Source organism: Centropristis striata, chromosome 11 (genome assembly GCF_030273125.1).
Source record: "Centropristis striata isolate RG_2023a ecotype Rhode Island chromosome 11, C.striata_1.0, whole genome shotgun sequence".
Lineage (NCBI taxonomy): Eukaryota > Metazoa > Chordata > Actinopteri > Perciformes > Serranidae > Centropristis > Centropristis striata.
In genome coordinates this window covers 16,113,917-16,133,086 of record NC_081527.1, presented here as the reverse complement: position 1 = coordinate 16,133,086, position 19,170 = coordinate 16,113,917, and the positions used below count along the sequence as shown (strand labels likewise).

General features: G+C 41.9%; 1 protein-coding gene across 1 annotated transcript in view; it reads left to right on the top strand.

The window, feature by feature from the left end:
- The first annotated feature begins 218 nt into the window (after nucleotides 1-218).
- The window catches only part of gpc5c (glypican 5c), a 112,840-nt gene continuing 93,888 nt past the window's right edge, over nucleotides 219-19,170 (top strand). The window contains exons 1-2 of the mRNA XM_059344104.1: nucleotides 219-657; nucleotides 10,193-10,354. Coding sequence (XP_059200087.1) covers nucleotides 480-657; nucleotides 10,193-10,354 — 340 coding nt within the window. The 5' untranslated portion in view covers nucleotides 219-479. The remainder of the gene's footprint in view (nucleotides 658-10,192; nucleotides 10,355-19,170) is intronic.

The window sequence follows — 19,170 nt, the reverse complement described above, 5'->3', positions numbered from 1 at the left end:
ATGCAGTGGTTAAAATGCACTTTTTATGTTTGTTTTTATTATAGAACGGGGGATTGTTTAGCTGTGGGGATTTAAAATGTTCCAAGGCTACTGACAGTGCAAGTCCCTATAGGGATATTGTAGTCAGTTTTAGTTGGGGCACTTAGCTGAAGTAAACAGAAAGGGAGGGGAGTGTGCGCAAGGCTTTAGGAAACAGGCATGCAGACAGCCGACCACTGCAAAGTGTTGAGCGCGGGACGGACTGGCTTTAGCCCACACCGCTCTTCCTCTGTCCAAGAGAAGAGCCCAAACCCTCTGCTGTGAGGCGCTCACACTCATCCCAACCAATAATGTGAAAATCAGACGGAAACGTTTGTCAGATGTTTAAACTCATCGTCGCTTCATTGTACTTGAGTGCCGTCTCTTTTCAACCCTGTCACACAGTTTGCAGCCAGGCTACAGTAGGCTATCCACAAGGATACCTGGTGTGAGATGCGGCAATGTCCCGAGGAATATGCCCACGCGTGAACTCTTGCGGATCCTTTTGGATTTTGTCGGCGGTCGTATTTGCGGTGAACGTGATCGACGTGGACGCGTACAGCTGTCATGAAGTGAGGACCGCTTTCCAGCTGCGGCAGGTCGGGCCGCTGCAGCGCGTACCGGAGACACCTGTCGCAGGTGAGCCAGTGGGTTTGGCACCTCATGGTGAAGAGCACTTTGGCTAAAGCGCACTGCAAACATCATAGAGTTTTTTTTTAATGGCAGCGCTGAGAGAACTCACAGTTTTAGCTTAAACTACAGTCATAGCGATTTGAGCAAATAGGCTAGCATGTGCAAATGTGTAAATTTGTTTAACAGTTATGACTAACTATTTTTTTAAAGAGAGCCTTTATTTAATGCCTCTTACTACTCTGTACTTCTGTCAAAAGTACACGTGGGTCCGTACACACGCACTGAGTGGTCTCCCTAAGGCAAAAGTAAGCCCACTTAAGTGACAGCAGCAGGATATTGAGAGACAGAACAGATATTTCTTTCTGTCTCCACTTTTGTCATAATGTCTCTCCTCATATTAGTCATGTTAGTTTGTGAGGCATTTTAAAAGGTTTGAACATAAAATATTTGGGATGTTTTTATGGGGAGGCTGATCTTGAAGTGAAATGATTTTAAAATAAGTGAAGTTTGTCTTAACATATTTGTGCGTCCCTTTTAAAAGAAAAATGTTCCAGGTTTCATCCTTGCAATTTCTGAACATCCCAAAAATATGTATCTGTGTATTTGAATAACATTGGTATTGGTAATATTACATGTTGAAGTCACTCAGTATATAGGCAACATCTGATCAGCCGGTTTTAAAGCATCAGAGCCTTGTGATTTTCTCCACAGTTTTGCAGCCTCACATGCCACCCAGCTGCTTATCATACACGCAGGCTGTTGGGAGAGATTAAACAATTATTTTGCAAATTTCCTTTGGCAGAGAAGCTGCTGGGCACATTCAGAAGCTGCTGAGACAGGGTTTTTTTGAGCTAGAACAAGTCAAGTGTGATGCAGAGGTCTTATGGTTTAATCTCCTTGAATAAAGCGGCTAGAATACTGTGTCCACAATAGGGCGAGTGATTGATTGGCAATTTTCAGATTGACTGGCAGAAGTCACCCACCAACTCTTTTGGCCATGTGTGTGTCGACACTTTGGGTGGCATAGGCCCTTACGTGTACATGCCTTGAGCTCAGGAGCCACAAAAAATATATCGTCTAGACTCATATGACAGACCTATAAAGTCTTTTGGCACCTCTGTTGTCATAGTTTCTATACTTTTTTTAATACATTTTTTCATATTTTTGTCAGAGCAATGTTTAAAAAGCACCCTCGAATGCCTTGAAGGTTTTTGTGGTTTGTGCTTTCCTCCTGCTAACTGAGGAAAAGTTATTTTATGAGAATAAACATTGGTTCCAAATCTGTTTTGGAGGCAAAATGCATTTTGAGCGGGTTTAGGCTTTAGTTCAACTATGCTGGATTGACTTGGAAGTTAAACTGCAAGCATAGTAAGAGACTTCATCACTTTTAAGTAATTATGTCATCTTTCTTCTTTGTGAGGCCATTTCAATTGTCGTATATATTTAAATACAAAAGAAAAGGGCTATTCAGTGTGATTTATCAGTAGGTTTTTACTGTAGTCTAAGTTGCTATAAATCCCTTTCCTTTATTGTGAGCCTTTTAGTCCTGGGATGTCTAAGATTTAAGTGCATTTTTCCTGGCAAATACTCAAATACCAGCAGATGAATGCACAACGATCTACAGTATGTGACTCCAGACAGGAATCCTTGCAGCCAAAGTGTCACATGCAGGTTGGTGGCAGCTTAGGTATCACCCAGTCTGAGTGTGTAAGCTGTAACAGGGAGAAGAGCAATAGATAGCTGAGTGGGAAACATACCTCGAGGTGCATCCAAACCACTCGATATGTTTGTTTAGCAGGGTGTCACTACTAGCAACAGAGAATGTCAATTTCATTGCAAGCAGTAGTTTTGGGTTAGCTCTTAAAGACAACGGAAGGACCTTGATCTTCCGAGGATGTCAGCAGTCTGGAGCGAGGCTTGCGTGACAACATTTTACAGTCTGCAGTGCATTGGCAGAAGCTACATGAGACAATCCCAGCCTGCAATCGCAGCTGTTGATGAGTATTGTACCTGATAGTGAGCAATCAGCAGCAGAAGTCTCTCCTTTTAATGGCTTTGCTTTCCCCACCTCTGGATTTTATTATTTCTTAGACACACCCCGGGGCTGATATAATCCAGATACAAGCTGCGGCCCTTTGGTCTGGACTATTAATTGATATAAATATTTGTTTTTGTTTAAAAGGTGTGGTGAAGTGCATTTTTGTGCATTTACACTCCACCACCTCTGTGCTGTCCCATCCCTTCACAGCTAATCAAACATTGCTGCAGCTTCACAAGTACATTTTGGGCTTCTATCTGATTTTGCTTTTTTATTTGTACTTGTCCTAGAGAGGTTGCTTTGGGTCAGGCGCAAACCTGTCTTCAAAGCGCTCACCAATGGAAGGGGGTGTCGGCAGTGGGAGATTTGGTGTAGATGTGTGTGTGTACACAATTATGCTACTCTGCTTCAGGTCTCAGATCAAATGCCAATAAAAGCAACTCTTGAAATTTGAAGTGGCAAAACTTCAGCCCTTTTCACAGTCTGATGTTTGTTTTAGGATACAGTGCTGCATTTCATTCATGTGTGGTGAACTGATTTCTCACTAAGCGCCAGGAGTGTGGCAGCAGGGAGCTTCAGGGCCGGCCAGTTGGATACGATCCTATATGAAAAAGAATCGCACTTTCACGGTACACATATTTTATGCAATACTTCTTAGATTTTTATTCCCTTATCAAATGAAAACATGAAGTGCAATATGTGGTGGCAGTGCCTTATGATGATGAAGAGCAATGTAATATGTTGACAAGCACTCAGATTCTTTACTTAAGCAAGTAGGAGAATACTGACATGTAGCAATAATATTACTTAGTACAACTGAAAGTCCTGCCTAAATTGACTCCATCCTACTATTAGTTATTTAGCCAGTATATAAGTATTCTTTAAAGCATAGGTTCCCATTTATTTTCAGCCAAGGAACACTTACAAGATAGAGAATATTTATATATATATATATATATATATATATATATATATATATATATAACCTATGCTCTCTCTCTCTCTCTCTCTCTCTCTCTCTTTATATATATATATATATATATATATATATATATATGCACACATAGGCTAAATAAAATATCTAAAATATAATCAATATGAAATAAATTAAAATAAAAAACAACATAAAACATAAGAGAAAACAATAAAAAGCTTAACCTGGTACTTGCATATTGTTGGTCTATAAAATACTTTGTGCAAATTATCAATAATTGATAAAAGTCTAATCATGAATGGATGAGAGATCATCAAAAGACTTTAGAGTATTTTCTTAATACTGTATGTCCTTCTAGTAAATTATTTCAGACCAAAATATTTGCTTTCTGGGCATTAAATGTGTGTTCCCTGGGCCACACTTGATAAAGAGTGGCTTTATCTCCATGCCAGATTCAGCATCAAGGCAACTTAGATAATCAGTGACATGAAGTTGCTTATCCTGTGATTATTTTGAAGAGTTATGACCACTTTGGTACTGTGGTACACAGCCAAAAGCTCCATATTGAGATTACCACAGGGTGCTGATATAGCCCTTTGGAGATAGATCATTTGGAAAGTAGACAGCTAGCAGCGCTGCTCACTGACACACTAATTCTACAGCTGGCTTCTTAGATAATGTCTTCAGATATGATCAACCTATTTTCCAGCTCTGTTAAAACTATCTGATTGAGCTGAGCTTATCTGATTGTGATCATACCACACACAGACTACTTTGTTCAACTTATTACTCTACTGCCATTCTCTGATTTACTGAGTCATTATCAGCTATTTTAGAATGAAAAAGGAGTGCATTATATGTCAAATACACGGCAGGCAGGGTCATGTGTTAATAGCAAGGGAATGGGAACACAGCGTGTTATCACATGTCGCCACATCCTTAACCAGTTACAGCGTCAAAAGCTTTGGCAAGCTCTCAAAGCTCAACATGTTCTTTGATTGGCTGGAGTTATTCTTGATTCCCCCTTTTAACTTGGCCTTTCTCACTGAGAGAGCATACACATGGTGCACACCTACTGTACTCCACTTATAACCATTGGGCATCTGTGTTTTCCTTTCCTGGCCGTACCTCCTTTACTGTAAAGTGAAATTCTGAGCTGTTCTCATTAACTGTTCGTAGTAAAACCCACAAATAGTATTGCACTGTAATTTGTAGACAACCCACGTGATTGTGAGCCGGGAAGGCCCAGTTCATAATTGTCACTTCAGGTGTTTAAAACAGCAATCTTGCTACCATTTCACCATCTCTTAGAATGTCTTCAGGTAAAAAAGATACTACAGATTATTGAACTGACAAGCACCTCAGATGCTCTTTCTCCAGCCCACCCCAAACACTCCAGCCTTACCAGTTTTACCCCAGTCTGAAGCTGATTACTCTGTCTAAGTCGTCCTCTGGACAACACCTCTTATTGGATTTCTGTCTAAGTCTATCTTGCGTTTCAGTTGATTGTGCGCTACCTTATCCTTCTGGCTTGCTACTGCGGTAGAGGCTGATATGATTTTATGAGGTTAGTAGACTGCCAAGTATATCATCTGCTTCTCCAATAAATAAGCATTTAGAAAAGATGAACCTTCTTGTGCTCAAGGGATAGAAATAGTACATGAGAGGTGAGCTGGTTATTGAGCGGGAGTGTTTAACAGATTATTTTAAATGTTAACGTAATTACTCTGCCAGTCTGTGGCCCAGCAACCCTCTGATATAATGCTGCTTCATCAGGTCTGCATCTATCTGCCCACCAGCCCTCCACTTCTCTCTTTTAGCTCTGTCTGTACAACCTCTGCCCTCTGGCGTGGCTTTGGACTCCGTGCCAATCACTGTAGGCAGTTCCAGCTCGGGGTCTGGGAAAGCTAAACATTCCAGTTGAGTTTCAAGGTTGTCCAAAAATGCAGGTATGCGGCAAAGACCCTTTGAGATGTGTTTTGATTCAACACGGTCCATCCAAAACACAGCAAATCTGTATAGAGTAAATATCCTGTATGTTCAGTGGATCTGGGAACTTCAAAAGGAGCTGGCTTCCTGAGGCAGGAGAAGGGTAACTGCATTAATTGCTTACTTTTTAACAAAGTTATTCTTGTTCTCCGGAAAATTTCAAAACAGCAGCAGCAGGAAACCGCAACCCTCACGGTCATCAACGCAGTCCAAATCATAACAACATTTCCATATCATATTGAGGAGTTGTGAGCTGCATATAAATCATTTAATGAGTGCAGGAGTTCATGCACGTGTGTTTTAAAAAGGGTGGTTATACCATAACCATCTTCTCAGCAGCATACTGTATTCAGCCTTGCTACTGTAATACCACATATTGAGAATGGTATGTGAGTTAGCAGGGCAATTATACAGTGGTAGAGTTTCTTCACTCAGGAGTTTTGACTTGTGCAATGAAGGGCACTGAGGTGTTGCTTAAGGGATTGTGACTAGCAAGTCGAGACCCCTGAGCCATGGCTTTAATACGCCAAATTACTCCAGAGGTATTTGTCACCTGAGGACGATTAAGGGAATTAGGATTCAGAGTTGACATCCAGACTGGAGAGCAAAGTGTGTTAAGGTTTAGCCAGGCAGAATGAATAGCATACACATTGGGCACTAATTACAAACAACCTGTAGAGTTCAGTGCTCTTGGCCTGTTTGAGTCCATATTCAATCAATATTAAAGCCATCATGTCAGATGATAATAGCTATAGCTAATGGACAAAATAATAACTTTTGAGAAACTTTGAAATTTGTGGAATAAAATAAAATTACTGACACACATGCTACTACAACCCCAATATTCTGCATATGTGATGTCCCTGACAGTGCAATTAACCTGTTCTCACAAGTTTTCAATATATCAAAAACATGATTATTTTAACCAGTGCACCTCCAATGTGGACAGATATTTTGGGACCACATCAGAGCTCAGCTGGCTGTCTTGCTGTATGTTATCTCACAAAATATAGTTATTGCTTAAGTATTTATATAATGACACCGCTTCATCGTCGCCGGCACAGCTGACTGCTGTTAGACGTAATAGTTGTAAAGTGATTAAGGTGTGGTATTAGTAAAATGCACCAGTGTCCAACAAAGGTCCAACAACTAATTAGTATTTTTTTTTTTGCAAAACCTACAGCATGGAGACAAACTCCACAACAAGATTGTTAAAAAATACCAGTTATGTGATGGATGCGAAAACTTTCAGGTCAACTTAAATAAATACATTTAAAACTATGCCACAGACGTCTGTTTGAGTAATGAGTGAGGCCATGAAGACATATCTGTGGGTGAGATTGGAGAAACATTCAATACATTTATGGCAGAGTGGCAAAGTAAAATAAAGTGAAGGTCACATAAACTCAAATGACATTTTGTCGTATTTTCCCAGCAAGATAACAAATCCAAACATGACGCAAAATCTGTGCAGGAACTTCTTAAAAGCAACAATGTTGATCTCAGCGTCAGAGTCAAGTCAGAGGCCATTCCGATCCACCCAATCAAACATTTGAAAATTGTTGTTGAGTCATGGTCCCCAAGCAATTTAACAGAGCTTGAATAGTTTTGCAAAGAATAATGGAAAAATTGCCCAGATGTTCAACTGTTAGTGTTACCAAAGATGTTTGAATGAAAACATTTTTTTTGCATTGACATTAAATGCCATCTGAAACTTTCATTAGGCAACATAGGACTTTTTGGATAAGTCAACATATTTTTCAAGTTTGTATGGTGTGTATTTTGTATACTTTGTAATGTAAATGTAGTATGTTTAAACATTAATACACATGGCAGTGAGATATTAATAGATATGTCCTACATTGTACACTTCAATGACTCTGAGAGTCCTTGGAAGACTGTTGCACTGAGTCCTCAATACATATTTTAGTTTACCCTTCAGGCAGAAGCCACTAAATTGCACTTTGTTGATATACTGTGGGTAAAATAATAACAGCAGACTCAGCAATATGTTTGCTGTTAGACATACAAATAGTGACAGGGCTTCTAATGATTCCAGATAGTGGCATGGTATATTCGTGACACAGTCAGCCTGTCCTGACTGCTGTGGTGGCTTTAGCAGCCAAAGTCTTTCTGAGTATCACTTACTCCATGCAGCTACTCACAAGGGACGGAGAGGCCAGGCTGGATTCCACTGTGAGTCCCTGGATATTAGTTTCATATCACAGATAACACACAAACACAAAGGAGAGAAAGAGCCAGCCAATGAGGAGAACAGGGTCAGGGACAGAAGGGGAGAGAGGACACGCACCAAATATGGTGAAATGGTGACCTTAAAACAGAATTAAAACAATATATCATGCTTTCAGCAGGCAACAAATACTTGACAAGTGGCACACGTTTCCCATGTTGCCTACAGCTTTGAAGGAGTTTTGTTTTACTAAGGCCACTAATAAATGATGCTTAATGTTTTGAGCTAAGAGTTTCATATTAAGACTTAATCACTTTCCCAAGGGAAAATCTGTGTTTCATAAATCTGCTTACTCAAAGAACAATGAGGTCCCACCTGTGTGCTGACACTAATACTATTAAGTGATTGACAAACCAATGCCCTTAGTTTATTAATTGTTTTAAAAGACTTATTTGAATGGTTGTTGCATGTAATACTACCCAGACAGTCATCACCTTGTATCTAATCAGTGCTGCACAGTTGCACTTACCCAGTAAAAAGTAGTTGAAATGTGTTCTTGAAAGTCAAATTAATAAGGTTGGTGTCACTAAAGCCAAAATATCATGACATTGAAAGCCACACGTTATTATTTCTTCATAACTTAGACCAAACATGTAGAATTAGAACTGACACTTTTTTTGTTATTACTCAATTGTTTGGTCATGCATCAGGATGAAATCTCCCGATGCAAAGCCACATGTCGGCATCTCCATTTAGGCTTCTGGAACGAGAAGACCATATTTGGACGGGAGGATGGATCTGGGGAAGAGGACACAAATTACTAGTGCATAATGCTAGTGCTAGTTAACTAGCTTGGTTAGCTACAGGCTACTTATTTACAAAATACACATCATGCTGTCTTAAATAAGACCCACAACTCAGATCCTAAACTCAAGAGTAAAATGTTTACTGAGGTAATAAATGAAGTGTGAAGTGGGGCCATTTTATTATAGACATCTATACAAGCAGACTTCTTTTTGCAAAAAGTGGAGTCGCCCCCTGCTGGCCATTAGAAAGAATGCAGTTTTAACACACTTCACTTTTCAGGCTTGGCGGTTGTCACTTGGTTTTGTCAAACTTGGAAAAGAGCACTATTCAGCCTGGTAGGACGTACATTGAGAAGTAGCAAAACAGAAAGAATAGTATGACGCAAAAAACAGGATAGGACTTTGCAGGAACAGTGTCAACAGTGAGACAGTGTCAACATAAAAAGAGGGAACTGCTATAGAGATGAAGATAATGAGCTGTAAGGGGCAGGACAGCCAGTTATGACTTCACTCGTCTGGCTTTGGGATGGGAACAAATGGAGCCTCACTGGGTAATTAAGAGACACCCAGGCCTCACTAGGATATGCCAGGCAAATGGGAGAGAGGGACCAGAAAGGGAAAGAGGGATTGAGAATGCAACCCTATTGTGTTTCATGGAGGGATTTGGACAGTGAGGCACTGGTCTTGCGGTCTCTCCTAAGGCCATGCTTTAGGCTCTGGTTACAACACCTGCCTCCAGCCACCCCCGTCCAGCCGTTCCCCCTGTAAAATGAGTTATCATATCAGACTTCTACATTATGGAAATGTCCCTGCGCAAGGAAATGTGTGGGAAAGGACAATTTTAATAGCCCATGCTAATTGTGGCCAGTCTCAGTGATGTCATTAGTGTTTATATGTGTAGCAATGGTGAGAAGCAGGTGACACTGGCAGGACTGGGTGGACTCTGTTTCCGCTGATGTAATTGTGCCTGATTGAGCTGTTCTTTGGATCACAGTATTTGTAGTTAGGTCATTGGCTTCATGTGGTTGTTCTGAACTGCAGTATTATAGCTAATCACTGTCTAGTTCTAGAGGTGATTTCACACAGATTACTGTGTGTGCATGCATTTGCGTGAGTGACGCTAGTTTAGCTTGTTCACATTGCACAATGCAAGTACATGCATGTATTTTTATATTTTATGGGACATACATTATACATGCATGTACAAATGTATGTCTTAACGACATGTGTACATTATGAGACAAAGATATTTATATATTTAGCAGAGACAGTATTTTTAGCAGGAAACGTGGATGAATTCTTGGTCTACTTTCTCACCCTCCCGTGGTGCCTCCTCAGTCTCCCAATGGAGTTATGGCCTGTCTGTCTATGTGCATACTCAGGACACTATGCATATACTCACATATTTACACAGCAGAATCATATATCTATGTCACAGGATAGAAGACGTCTCGTCTCATCCAAACTGGGAGTTTTCCTGCACTACCCTTTCCTATTATTTGCTTTAGGTGGTACCACTGACATGAAAATAAAAAAATAAAAAGCATGTTGATTAAAGAAACATTTGTCCTTTTCTTTCCTAGATATGGATCTGTCGGTTTGTAAGCACCAGGGCCCGTCCTGCTGCACCCGGAAGATGGAGGAGAGCTACCAGTTGGCTGTTAAAAGAGAAACCCTCCACAACATTCAGTCGTACAGCTATGAGCTTGAACACCTCATTTCTGGCCACTCGGATGCCTTCCAGGGTAAGTACTGGGGCGAAGGGGGTTGGGTGTGTTTGGCCTGAGATACTGGGTTGTTGTTGATTGATGGGAAAAAGATTTTGGGATTGAGTGGTTGGTGAGATGTCAGTTGGCTATCTGGTACAGACCGTACCCATCACAGCATGGGGCTGATACCTTAGAATGCTAGCTTCTGCAAAGTATTTAATTTAAAAAAAACTTGACCCAGCTTCATGTTGACCTGAAAATAAACTTATGCTCCTTTATTAGAATCCAAATGCAGCAATAAAAACAAAATAACCTTGTTTGTTTTCTTGCTTCCAAAGAATATTTATTTGTCCAGTATTTGGTAAATAAAGTTTTTACCCAGTTCCCCAGGGTCATGATAGCTGACGTGCAGGCAAATGTGCAACTCAGAAAATGGGCTTGGCTTCACTCCCCCCTCCTCCTCTCTTCTTCTGTGTGTTTGGCAGCAACAGAAATTTAGAGAGGGATCACTGAGGGTAATCGGGGTAAAAGAGGGTATAGAGGCCTTTTTCTCAGCCTTTGGTGTTTGATGGAAGATGGTCTTCTTTGTCATTATCTGATTCTGCTCTCAGGACGACATTTACTGGAACCCTTGAACAAATTACAGTAGTTTGAGAGAGTGAAACAATCTGTGCATGGTAATTATTTTTGTTTGTTTGTTTGGTGTATATTTTCGGATGTATCTTTTTTGGTTGCGATGCCTCTTAGCCCGGTCAGTTCAGATGTCTGAGTTCCGGATAAACAAGGCCCTGCTGTAGATACAGCGCCTGTTTCTGCTGGGCATTGCCTGCCAAGGGGTTTTGTACTACGCCCAACTGAATTAAGCAGTGCACTAGTTGCCCAAGCTTGTCCTTCCTCTTCCTCTAGTGATTGCTGTGTCATTTAAACTTTAACATTTCCGAAATAGACCAAGCTTTTCCTCCCCAAAACCTCCAAACATAATCCCACAGGGTGGGAGACATGCTCTGGATGTTTTTAGTGTTACAGGCATTTCCGTACCATGCAATTAGTTTTATAAGACAATGGATTGGTTGGACGCCATGTTGGCCAAGGCCTATTTTATGATGGATGTAAGCTGCCGGGCTTGTTGTCCAACTCATATCAAATGTGAACAAATGGTGTAATGGAGAATGAAACGCATTGGGAACATTCATGGAGAATGTATTATTTTCAGACATTGCTGTCATGGAAATGCTTACTGTGACGGTTAACTGGTCACTTTTCCACTGCATGGTACAACACAGTTCTACTCAACTCAACTCAACTCACTTTTTTCTGGTTTTCTTTTAGCAAAAGTTGTGGATAATACCTGGTACCTGGCACGCTGAGCCGATACTAGAAGGTGGAGTTACAACACTGCAGACCACTGATTGGTTAGAGAGAATACTCCCTCGAATTGTCAACTGTGCAGCTCTGGACAGTCTGCACAAAAAACAAGAAATAGCCAAGCTTCCGTCAATAGTGACAACATTTTTTTATTTTAAGTTGACCCTGATTTTAAAAAATGGCATCCCATAAAAACTTTGCCACACTTTGCTATACACTGTGCTATACAATTGACAGAGTGCAGACGTTCCACAGTTTGACTTGCTATGAAAGGATTCAGCGAGTGCCATGTTGAAGATGATGTCACAGCAGTCTCACGCAGCGTCACTTGGCGATCAGCTAAGACTCCTGCCTACACTGAGGCGGTACTATCCGCAGTGGAAAACAAAATAGAGAGAAAGACCTGGTACCACAAGTGAGTTAAGTCGAGTCGATCCATACCATGAAGTGGAAAAAGTTTCATAAGGACACATAAATATCTGTCACATAGTGTTCACTGACTACATTACCACCAAGATATGAAATTCCAGTCCCTTCAAACATAGTATTACTATGTATATGGAGAGTGCTGGAGATAGGAGCTTGCATTTGTGTTGCAGGCACATGAATAGAAGTAACCATGTTTTAATAGTGTTTCTGGTATTTGTCCTTTTCATCATCATTAAGATCTTTCCCTTCTTACCTCATGTCTGAGGCTGTTTGGGGAATGAAGATCAGGTGTTCCACATATCCAGAAAAGGTCAAGATGGAAAATAACAATGGAATAACAATAGAAACTGGAGTATGGTGCTGCCGAAAATGATGATGTCACTAGCCCTCAATTTACAAGGCCTTCTAAGGACAGTCTCTGTGCTGTCTGAGTGCCTCAAGTGGAATGTGAAGTAGCAAGTGGCTCATATACCGCATGAAGTAATGAGAATATGATTTTGGCTGATACCCCTGGTACTGTTATTCACACGCTGGATGGTGGAAAATTGTTTGTGGGTAGCTTTCTTCTCCTACTCCTTTTTGTTTGTACCGTATCTATCCGATTGCACCACATGCAGTTCACCATGGAGCCAGTTGTCTGTTGGCTAAAAACTCTGCTCTTCTGCTGTTAATCTGTTTATTTGATAATTCTTTCATGATGTGGCCACTATTTTCTCTACAGCTCTACATCTGTCTATCATTCCAGTCATGCCGTAAATCTTATAACGACAAGTTCTATGTGTGCAAGTTTTTTAGTTTTTTTTTATTGATTCAACTCAAAATCACTCCTGCTGATTGCTAAAGTTTAGCCAAAAGGACAAGCCCATTAGAAAGGAGATGATGTGTGTGTAAGGAGTGTGTCTGCGTGTGATTGTGTGTGTCTGAGTGTTTTTGTTGGCCCGCCTTTGTTTTGACAGCCCTAAAGGCCCTACTGTGCTTTGTCATGTGTGGGAGTTGTCATGTCATGAGTATGACCCCATAAACGCAGACCAAATTTATGAATGCGAAAAGGTTTTTTTTGTTTTTTGCAAATGTTTCTGGTAGTTTATGAATTTGAAGGAACAGGTTCAGTTGTTTGCAACCAGACCCAATAACCTTTTTGGATTTTGCCGTCCACTTTTAACCCGTGACTGCCACGTCTCAAAGGCCAAGACACACCAAAACCGACATCAAAGAAGGAGGTGAACCTGGACAGTTTCAAAATTGTAATATTGTTGTGAAAATATTAGTGTCTACAAATAATCAGATTAGATGAAGATTAAATATGACAAGAGCCTTCTGTGTTGCTCTCATGACTTGAGTCATTCGCTTGCCTTCCTCCCTTCTGTTTCTCTTCTCATGCACTGATTCGCTAAAGCTGAACAGCCAATCAGAGTGATTTCTCACTGATGGGCTCTATCGCCAATTCAGCATGCTCAATTGCCAAAGAATCTACCAACAAAAGGCTGAGTCATTGACAAGGGCTGACTAGTGCCAACCGGGTGGGACACACCTCAAAAATTGGGGCCACAGATGCTAAACGTTGGCACGATGTTGGCCAAGGCCGGTGTTAGGTCCTGCAATCATGCAAGCAGGCAGGCTACATCTTTTCATGTATCGTCTTCCTTCTCCCTTGGTATCGTCTTGTTCATCTTCCCTCCCACAACTGAATTTTCCAAATACTTACAAACAGTCGCAGCCACGCCACTCCCCCCCAGGTCCCCTGTATCACCCAAAACTCACACACTCCTAATCCATGCTGTAGTTGATAGGTAACGGGGCCTAACTGGGGATTTCCACCGGGCGCATTACAGCAGCAGCACGTCTCCACCGCGGTTTTGCTGCGTCTTCTGCCCGGCGTCAATTCACACCGGGCGCGTTACAGCAGCGTCACGTCAGCTTAGCGAGCCGGTAGTATACACGCGAGATAACGAGATCACGCGATAATCCTAACCATACGGGAGACCGCAAGATCCCGTGATAAACTCTAAACTCTATTTATACAGTCTATGGATAAACTGTGTGTATAAAGTAAACAACAACAACAACAACCAACTTACTTTGCTTCTCTGATGTGAAAGATCTGTTGATCTGACCATCTATCCTTATAAAAACAATATGTTATGTAATAAATGATTGTATGATGTTCCACTTCAACAATCAGTCTCTTGTCGTCCGTGTCGCCGATCCTCTGAGACCCTTTGATTGATTGATTGCTCATCTGGTGCCCCGGTCATAACATGTGAAGTAGTTTTAGGCTGCATGAACTGCGTATTGTGTTTTATTTTGAAAGGGGCGGAAGTGTTTTACGCTGATTCTGAGTCGGACTTCCTGTCTGGTGCGATGTGCTCTGTCCTACCTAATGCTCGCTTAGAGACGCTGACGTGACGCTGCTGTAACGTGACGCTGCTGTAACGTTACGCAGCGCGCCCGGTGGAAATGCTCTCATTGATTAGAGTGTTACCTATTTGCAACGGCGTACGCAACGCTGACCTGACGCTGCAGTAACGCGCCCGGTGGAAATCAGGCTTAATGGTGTGTAGGTGTCAACCAAACACCCTAGTCTAAGCTGGGCTGGCTTAGGCATCAAGAGCTTTGGCCTGTCAGGCCAATCAGCCAATCAGATCTGGAGTAATCTGACTGGCCGGAAACCTCTCTGTTGCTTCCTGATTGGCTGAGAGAAGTTGAACAGATGGATTGTCCACTAGAATCTTTTTCTTGTTTGCCCATGCAAGTAGTAACTCAGTAGATCTGTTGGTTTAGAGAAGAAACCCTCATATAAATTACTTGTTAAGTCCAATATGAAGCAATCTCATGTTGGAAAAATTGTTGTGAAGGCAATCCAATGTGTGTGTGTGTGTGCATGACAGCTGGCAATGATGAGCAGGAGAGTAAGTATCTGGGTATACTATATACTCACACTGCTGGGGAGCAGATGTCAAGAAAATGCTGACACCTTTGATCACTAGTGTCACCGATATGAGGGGAACCTGGCCCACAGCTAAAGGCCATGACATCTGTGTTTGTGTGTCTGTGTGTGCGTAATGTGGGTGTTTGAGCATTTTGTACATCTTGATCATTGTGTATGTGTGTGCATACATGTGTACCAAAGACATGTGAGCATGTACAATATTTACCACCCTTGCAAGTCATCATGACCACCTCGGGGCTCAAGTTGTCCTCGCAGGAGTTGACAAATGCTTTGCAGAGAAATGTATTCTGCTGGCCTAGATAGCTCTCTATCATCAATGAGAGTACATCGCATTTAAAACTTTATGTGCCCTTCAATGAAGGGACAAGGAGTTCATTGGAGAAAGAGTGACATAGAGGAAAGCAAGACAGAGGAGAGAAAGAGGCCGTGGCAAGGACGGCGCTTTTCCTCATTGAGGCGACATAATTAGCCGATCGTTGTCTCATCATCCAGGAACTCTCCAGACCCCCCCATCTTGGGAGACAAAGTGATGAAAACAATAACCTGAGACACAGGGATATTTGAAGGCTTCGGCCGTTAGTGGCAGAATAAAAGGAGAATTAACAAAGAAAGACATAAACACTGGCTCTATGTTTTGCTGGTGCATCTCCCTCCTGTGTTTGCCCCCCCAGGCTTTCACAGGTGGCTGATTTCAACTTACTGTAATTGTCTCTTTGCCCCCTGGGAATTTGCAGCCTTCCTGATTGCCTGCTTGGATACAGTAGACGGTATTCTCCATGTCTGTTGATCTTTGCGCCCCTACCACTGAATGTCTCTCATTTAGACACAGACATCTTGCCTACAGCCTCATTGTCTATAAGCCAACCCAGATGAAAATTTCTGTTCTCACTTTTACTGTCAGGATCACCCTGGGTGGCTTAAACAAGACACCCGAAGCAAAGGCAACTGTCTTATTTATTAAATAGCGGTGGTTTATGTGTGTTTGCATGGGCATGTGTTTTGCGCAAGTGATAGGAATGATGAATCACTTGGCTGCGGCGGCCTATCTTCATTCTTTCATCAGTCACAAATCCCTCTATCTATATTGCAATCTCTCTGTTATTTGTCTGAAAGTTCTCTCACTCATTTTGCTTGTGATCTTTTTTAGCCCGTCCTCTCTCACATCATACATTTTTTTCACTTCTCTCACTTCACGTCTGCATGTATTTTTCTCTGCAGATGTTTTGACCGACAGGGTTATTGCTCTAGAGGCTGATGCTTGGACACGGGATGACATTGCACTGCACCATGAGCTCATGCTCAAATTAGGGAGGATATCCGGAATCCATCCCTACACGTCTCATTTAATCATACAGGGCGGAGGGGAAACGTGTTTATGGACCTAATAGTGGGAGCGAATATATTGCGTATTTGAGTGTGTAGTGTGTATGTGCGTGCGTATCCTAAGCATGTTTGTGTTTTATCTACGCCTCTCTAGTCTCCTGAGCAGACATGACACATAAGGGCAGGATGTGTATCCCTCAGAGTTTGCAGGCTCGCTGGGGGAATGGGGGGGAAAGAACAAAGAGAAGGAGGGAGGAGAAAGGGGAAAAGCTCAAAGCCTCTCGCAGTCATAAAGTCACACTCAAAGCTTCCCTAATTACCTCAGCTTTTCATCTGCCCCTCTCACCTCAGAATGAATATACGAGACCGCAGAGGAGTCGGGATTTGGGCCAAGAGAGAGTGAGAACAGAAAAAATGAGTGGTTTCAGTGAAAGTGTACGCAGGTGTGTTTGAATGTGGTCCTATCAGGTGTGTGTAGCGCGGCCTGCCTGTAAAGAAAGTTGAATCAACAGGTTTTTGCCCTGTAGACTCACTTCTTCTCTCTGACAACCCCCCCTCTTTCCTCCTGGGTGTCTCTCTCTGTCTGTGGTCCATGCTTTGCCAGCATTGGTTGCTGAACAAGAGCATGCTGGGTCCATGTGGGCCCCATGCCAACAGCTTGCGTGCTGGCATGTGCGCTGCAGGGAACCCTCATGTCTCAAAGATAACCCAGCTGCCAAGAGTGCGCTCCACAGAACGAATACCATAAACACAAAGTCTTCTCCATCTTCTTCTTCACCCCAAAAAGTCTCTTTACATTTTTCTTTGTCATTATTATTTCACTCCCCAACAGCCTCAGTGTTCCTCAGCAACCACCCATGCTCCCCAATATTACATCCAAAGCCTAAAATAATATGAGGTCTGTGTAGATTAGCCTGCCGCCAGTCTCCAAAGCCACAATTTGACATACTAGCATGAAAAGAAACAGAGATAAATACCCCTTTATTTCTCTCATGGAATGGTTTTCTGACACCACTGTTACAAACACTATTTCTGATGCTGCCTTTCAGCACAAACACTCTTGGTGTGGACTAAGCTTCATCAGTCTCAGTGCTACAGTATGAGCACAATAAGCTTGATGTGCAGGAAGTTTCTTGGTAATCAGACAGAGTCGCATCTCACGGGGCTTGTTCTCTGTCCAAGAGAATTTGGCTTTTCTGGAACACAATCTGTCTGTCTGGCTGATGGGATTTGTACTCTGCCGCTGCTGATTGGTCCAACCTGGCCTTTTCCTGTGTCCTGTCTGACTCTGCTGCACCCGTCCTTCCCAGAATGATCCCTCAAGCCATAAAATGTGTGTTTGTGTGTGCTAGGGCATGTGTATAAGATTGAGATATAGATCTGTTTGCACATGTGTCTGTGTATAGCAGTTGGCAGTTAAAAATCTTCATCAGAAAATGTCTAATGACCAACGTAATTAACAAACTACTTCTCTCCAGGGTTTTTCCTGGCTCAGAACAGGTCTTTCGGGGGTGACTACGCACCACAGAAAGCACGATCGGTCTGTGTACAGAAAAGGCAGACAGTAATCATTGGATTTTCTTGTTATTTCAGACCATCTGATGTGGTCTGAAAAATGTCTATAATGCTAAAACGGCCAAAAGAACTGGGCAGCCTGACTCTGGAAGGTAAAATTGAGATTAAATACTACCATTAAAATCACTGGTAGAGTCCAGTACAGCCTGATGGACTGCCTGTGTGAAATATATCGGCTGGGGATCAGAGGGAATGGACTGCTGAAAGTGAAAGACATGTTATTTAAGTTTATGTTCAGCTTGTTGTTTCTAGATTTTTAATTCTTCTTATCATATCAGCGCTGGTGATTTTCCTTAAACCTCTTTCAGGAGCGCTGAAAATTCCTCTATGCAGGAAAAACCCTGACATCTACCTTTGTTCAATTTATGAATGAGATATTGTTCAGGGAAATGATAGTGGACTTTGACCAAAATAATGTCATGCGAGGAAAAATGAGGGAGCATTGGGAAGACGTAGCACAAGGGAAACATCCAAAACTGGCCAGACTGAGGGAGAGCTGCTTCCCTCTGACGCCTGTGGGAGATCAGGGTGTGTACTACGCTTCATATGTGCTTTTAATGCATATGTGGATGAGCATTGTGATGTACATGTCTCCGTGTTGTGACTCACACGGTTACTTCAGCCCAAAGTAGGTCAGATTTGGCTTTACATCTCCCATCTCTCATCACCAACTCACTTCATCATTCCCTCATTCAAGTCAACCCACTTTCTTTATTACGCCCTGTGTTGGACACTCCTCTGCTTTCTTTTTTTCCCCCCTCCTCGCCTGTACGGCTCCTAGCGCACCATTTAGGAGTCCCCATGGCATGGCTTTATTCACTGATCCTACAGTTGTAATCCAGAGGAGGAGGAACATTAATGAGAGAAATGGATAGACAAAAAAAAAAACAGAGAGATTTTTTTGACCCTGCCCAGCCGTGTCCTGTTTGTATGATCCATGACGGATAATGATATCTGCTGTGTTTTCTGCCAAAATGAACAGACAGAGGTCTGCTCTTAAATCAACTACAACAGAGTCTATCACTGGCAAACTCTTAATACTGGAACTAATAATGGAATCTGTCCTTTGCAAATATTTTTATACATTTATCTTGATTTTTAAGTATTTTACTTTGATTTATTCCAGCGCACAAAATGAATTGGATCGTTTTTTGTGTTGTTTTTGATGGCATAACTATAAGGGCTTAGGCCTTATCAAAGAGTAGTTTTG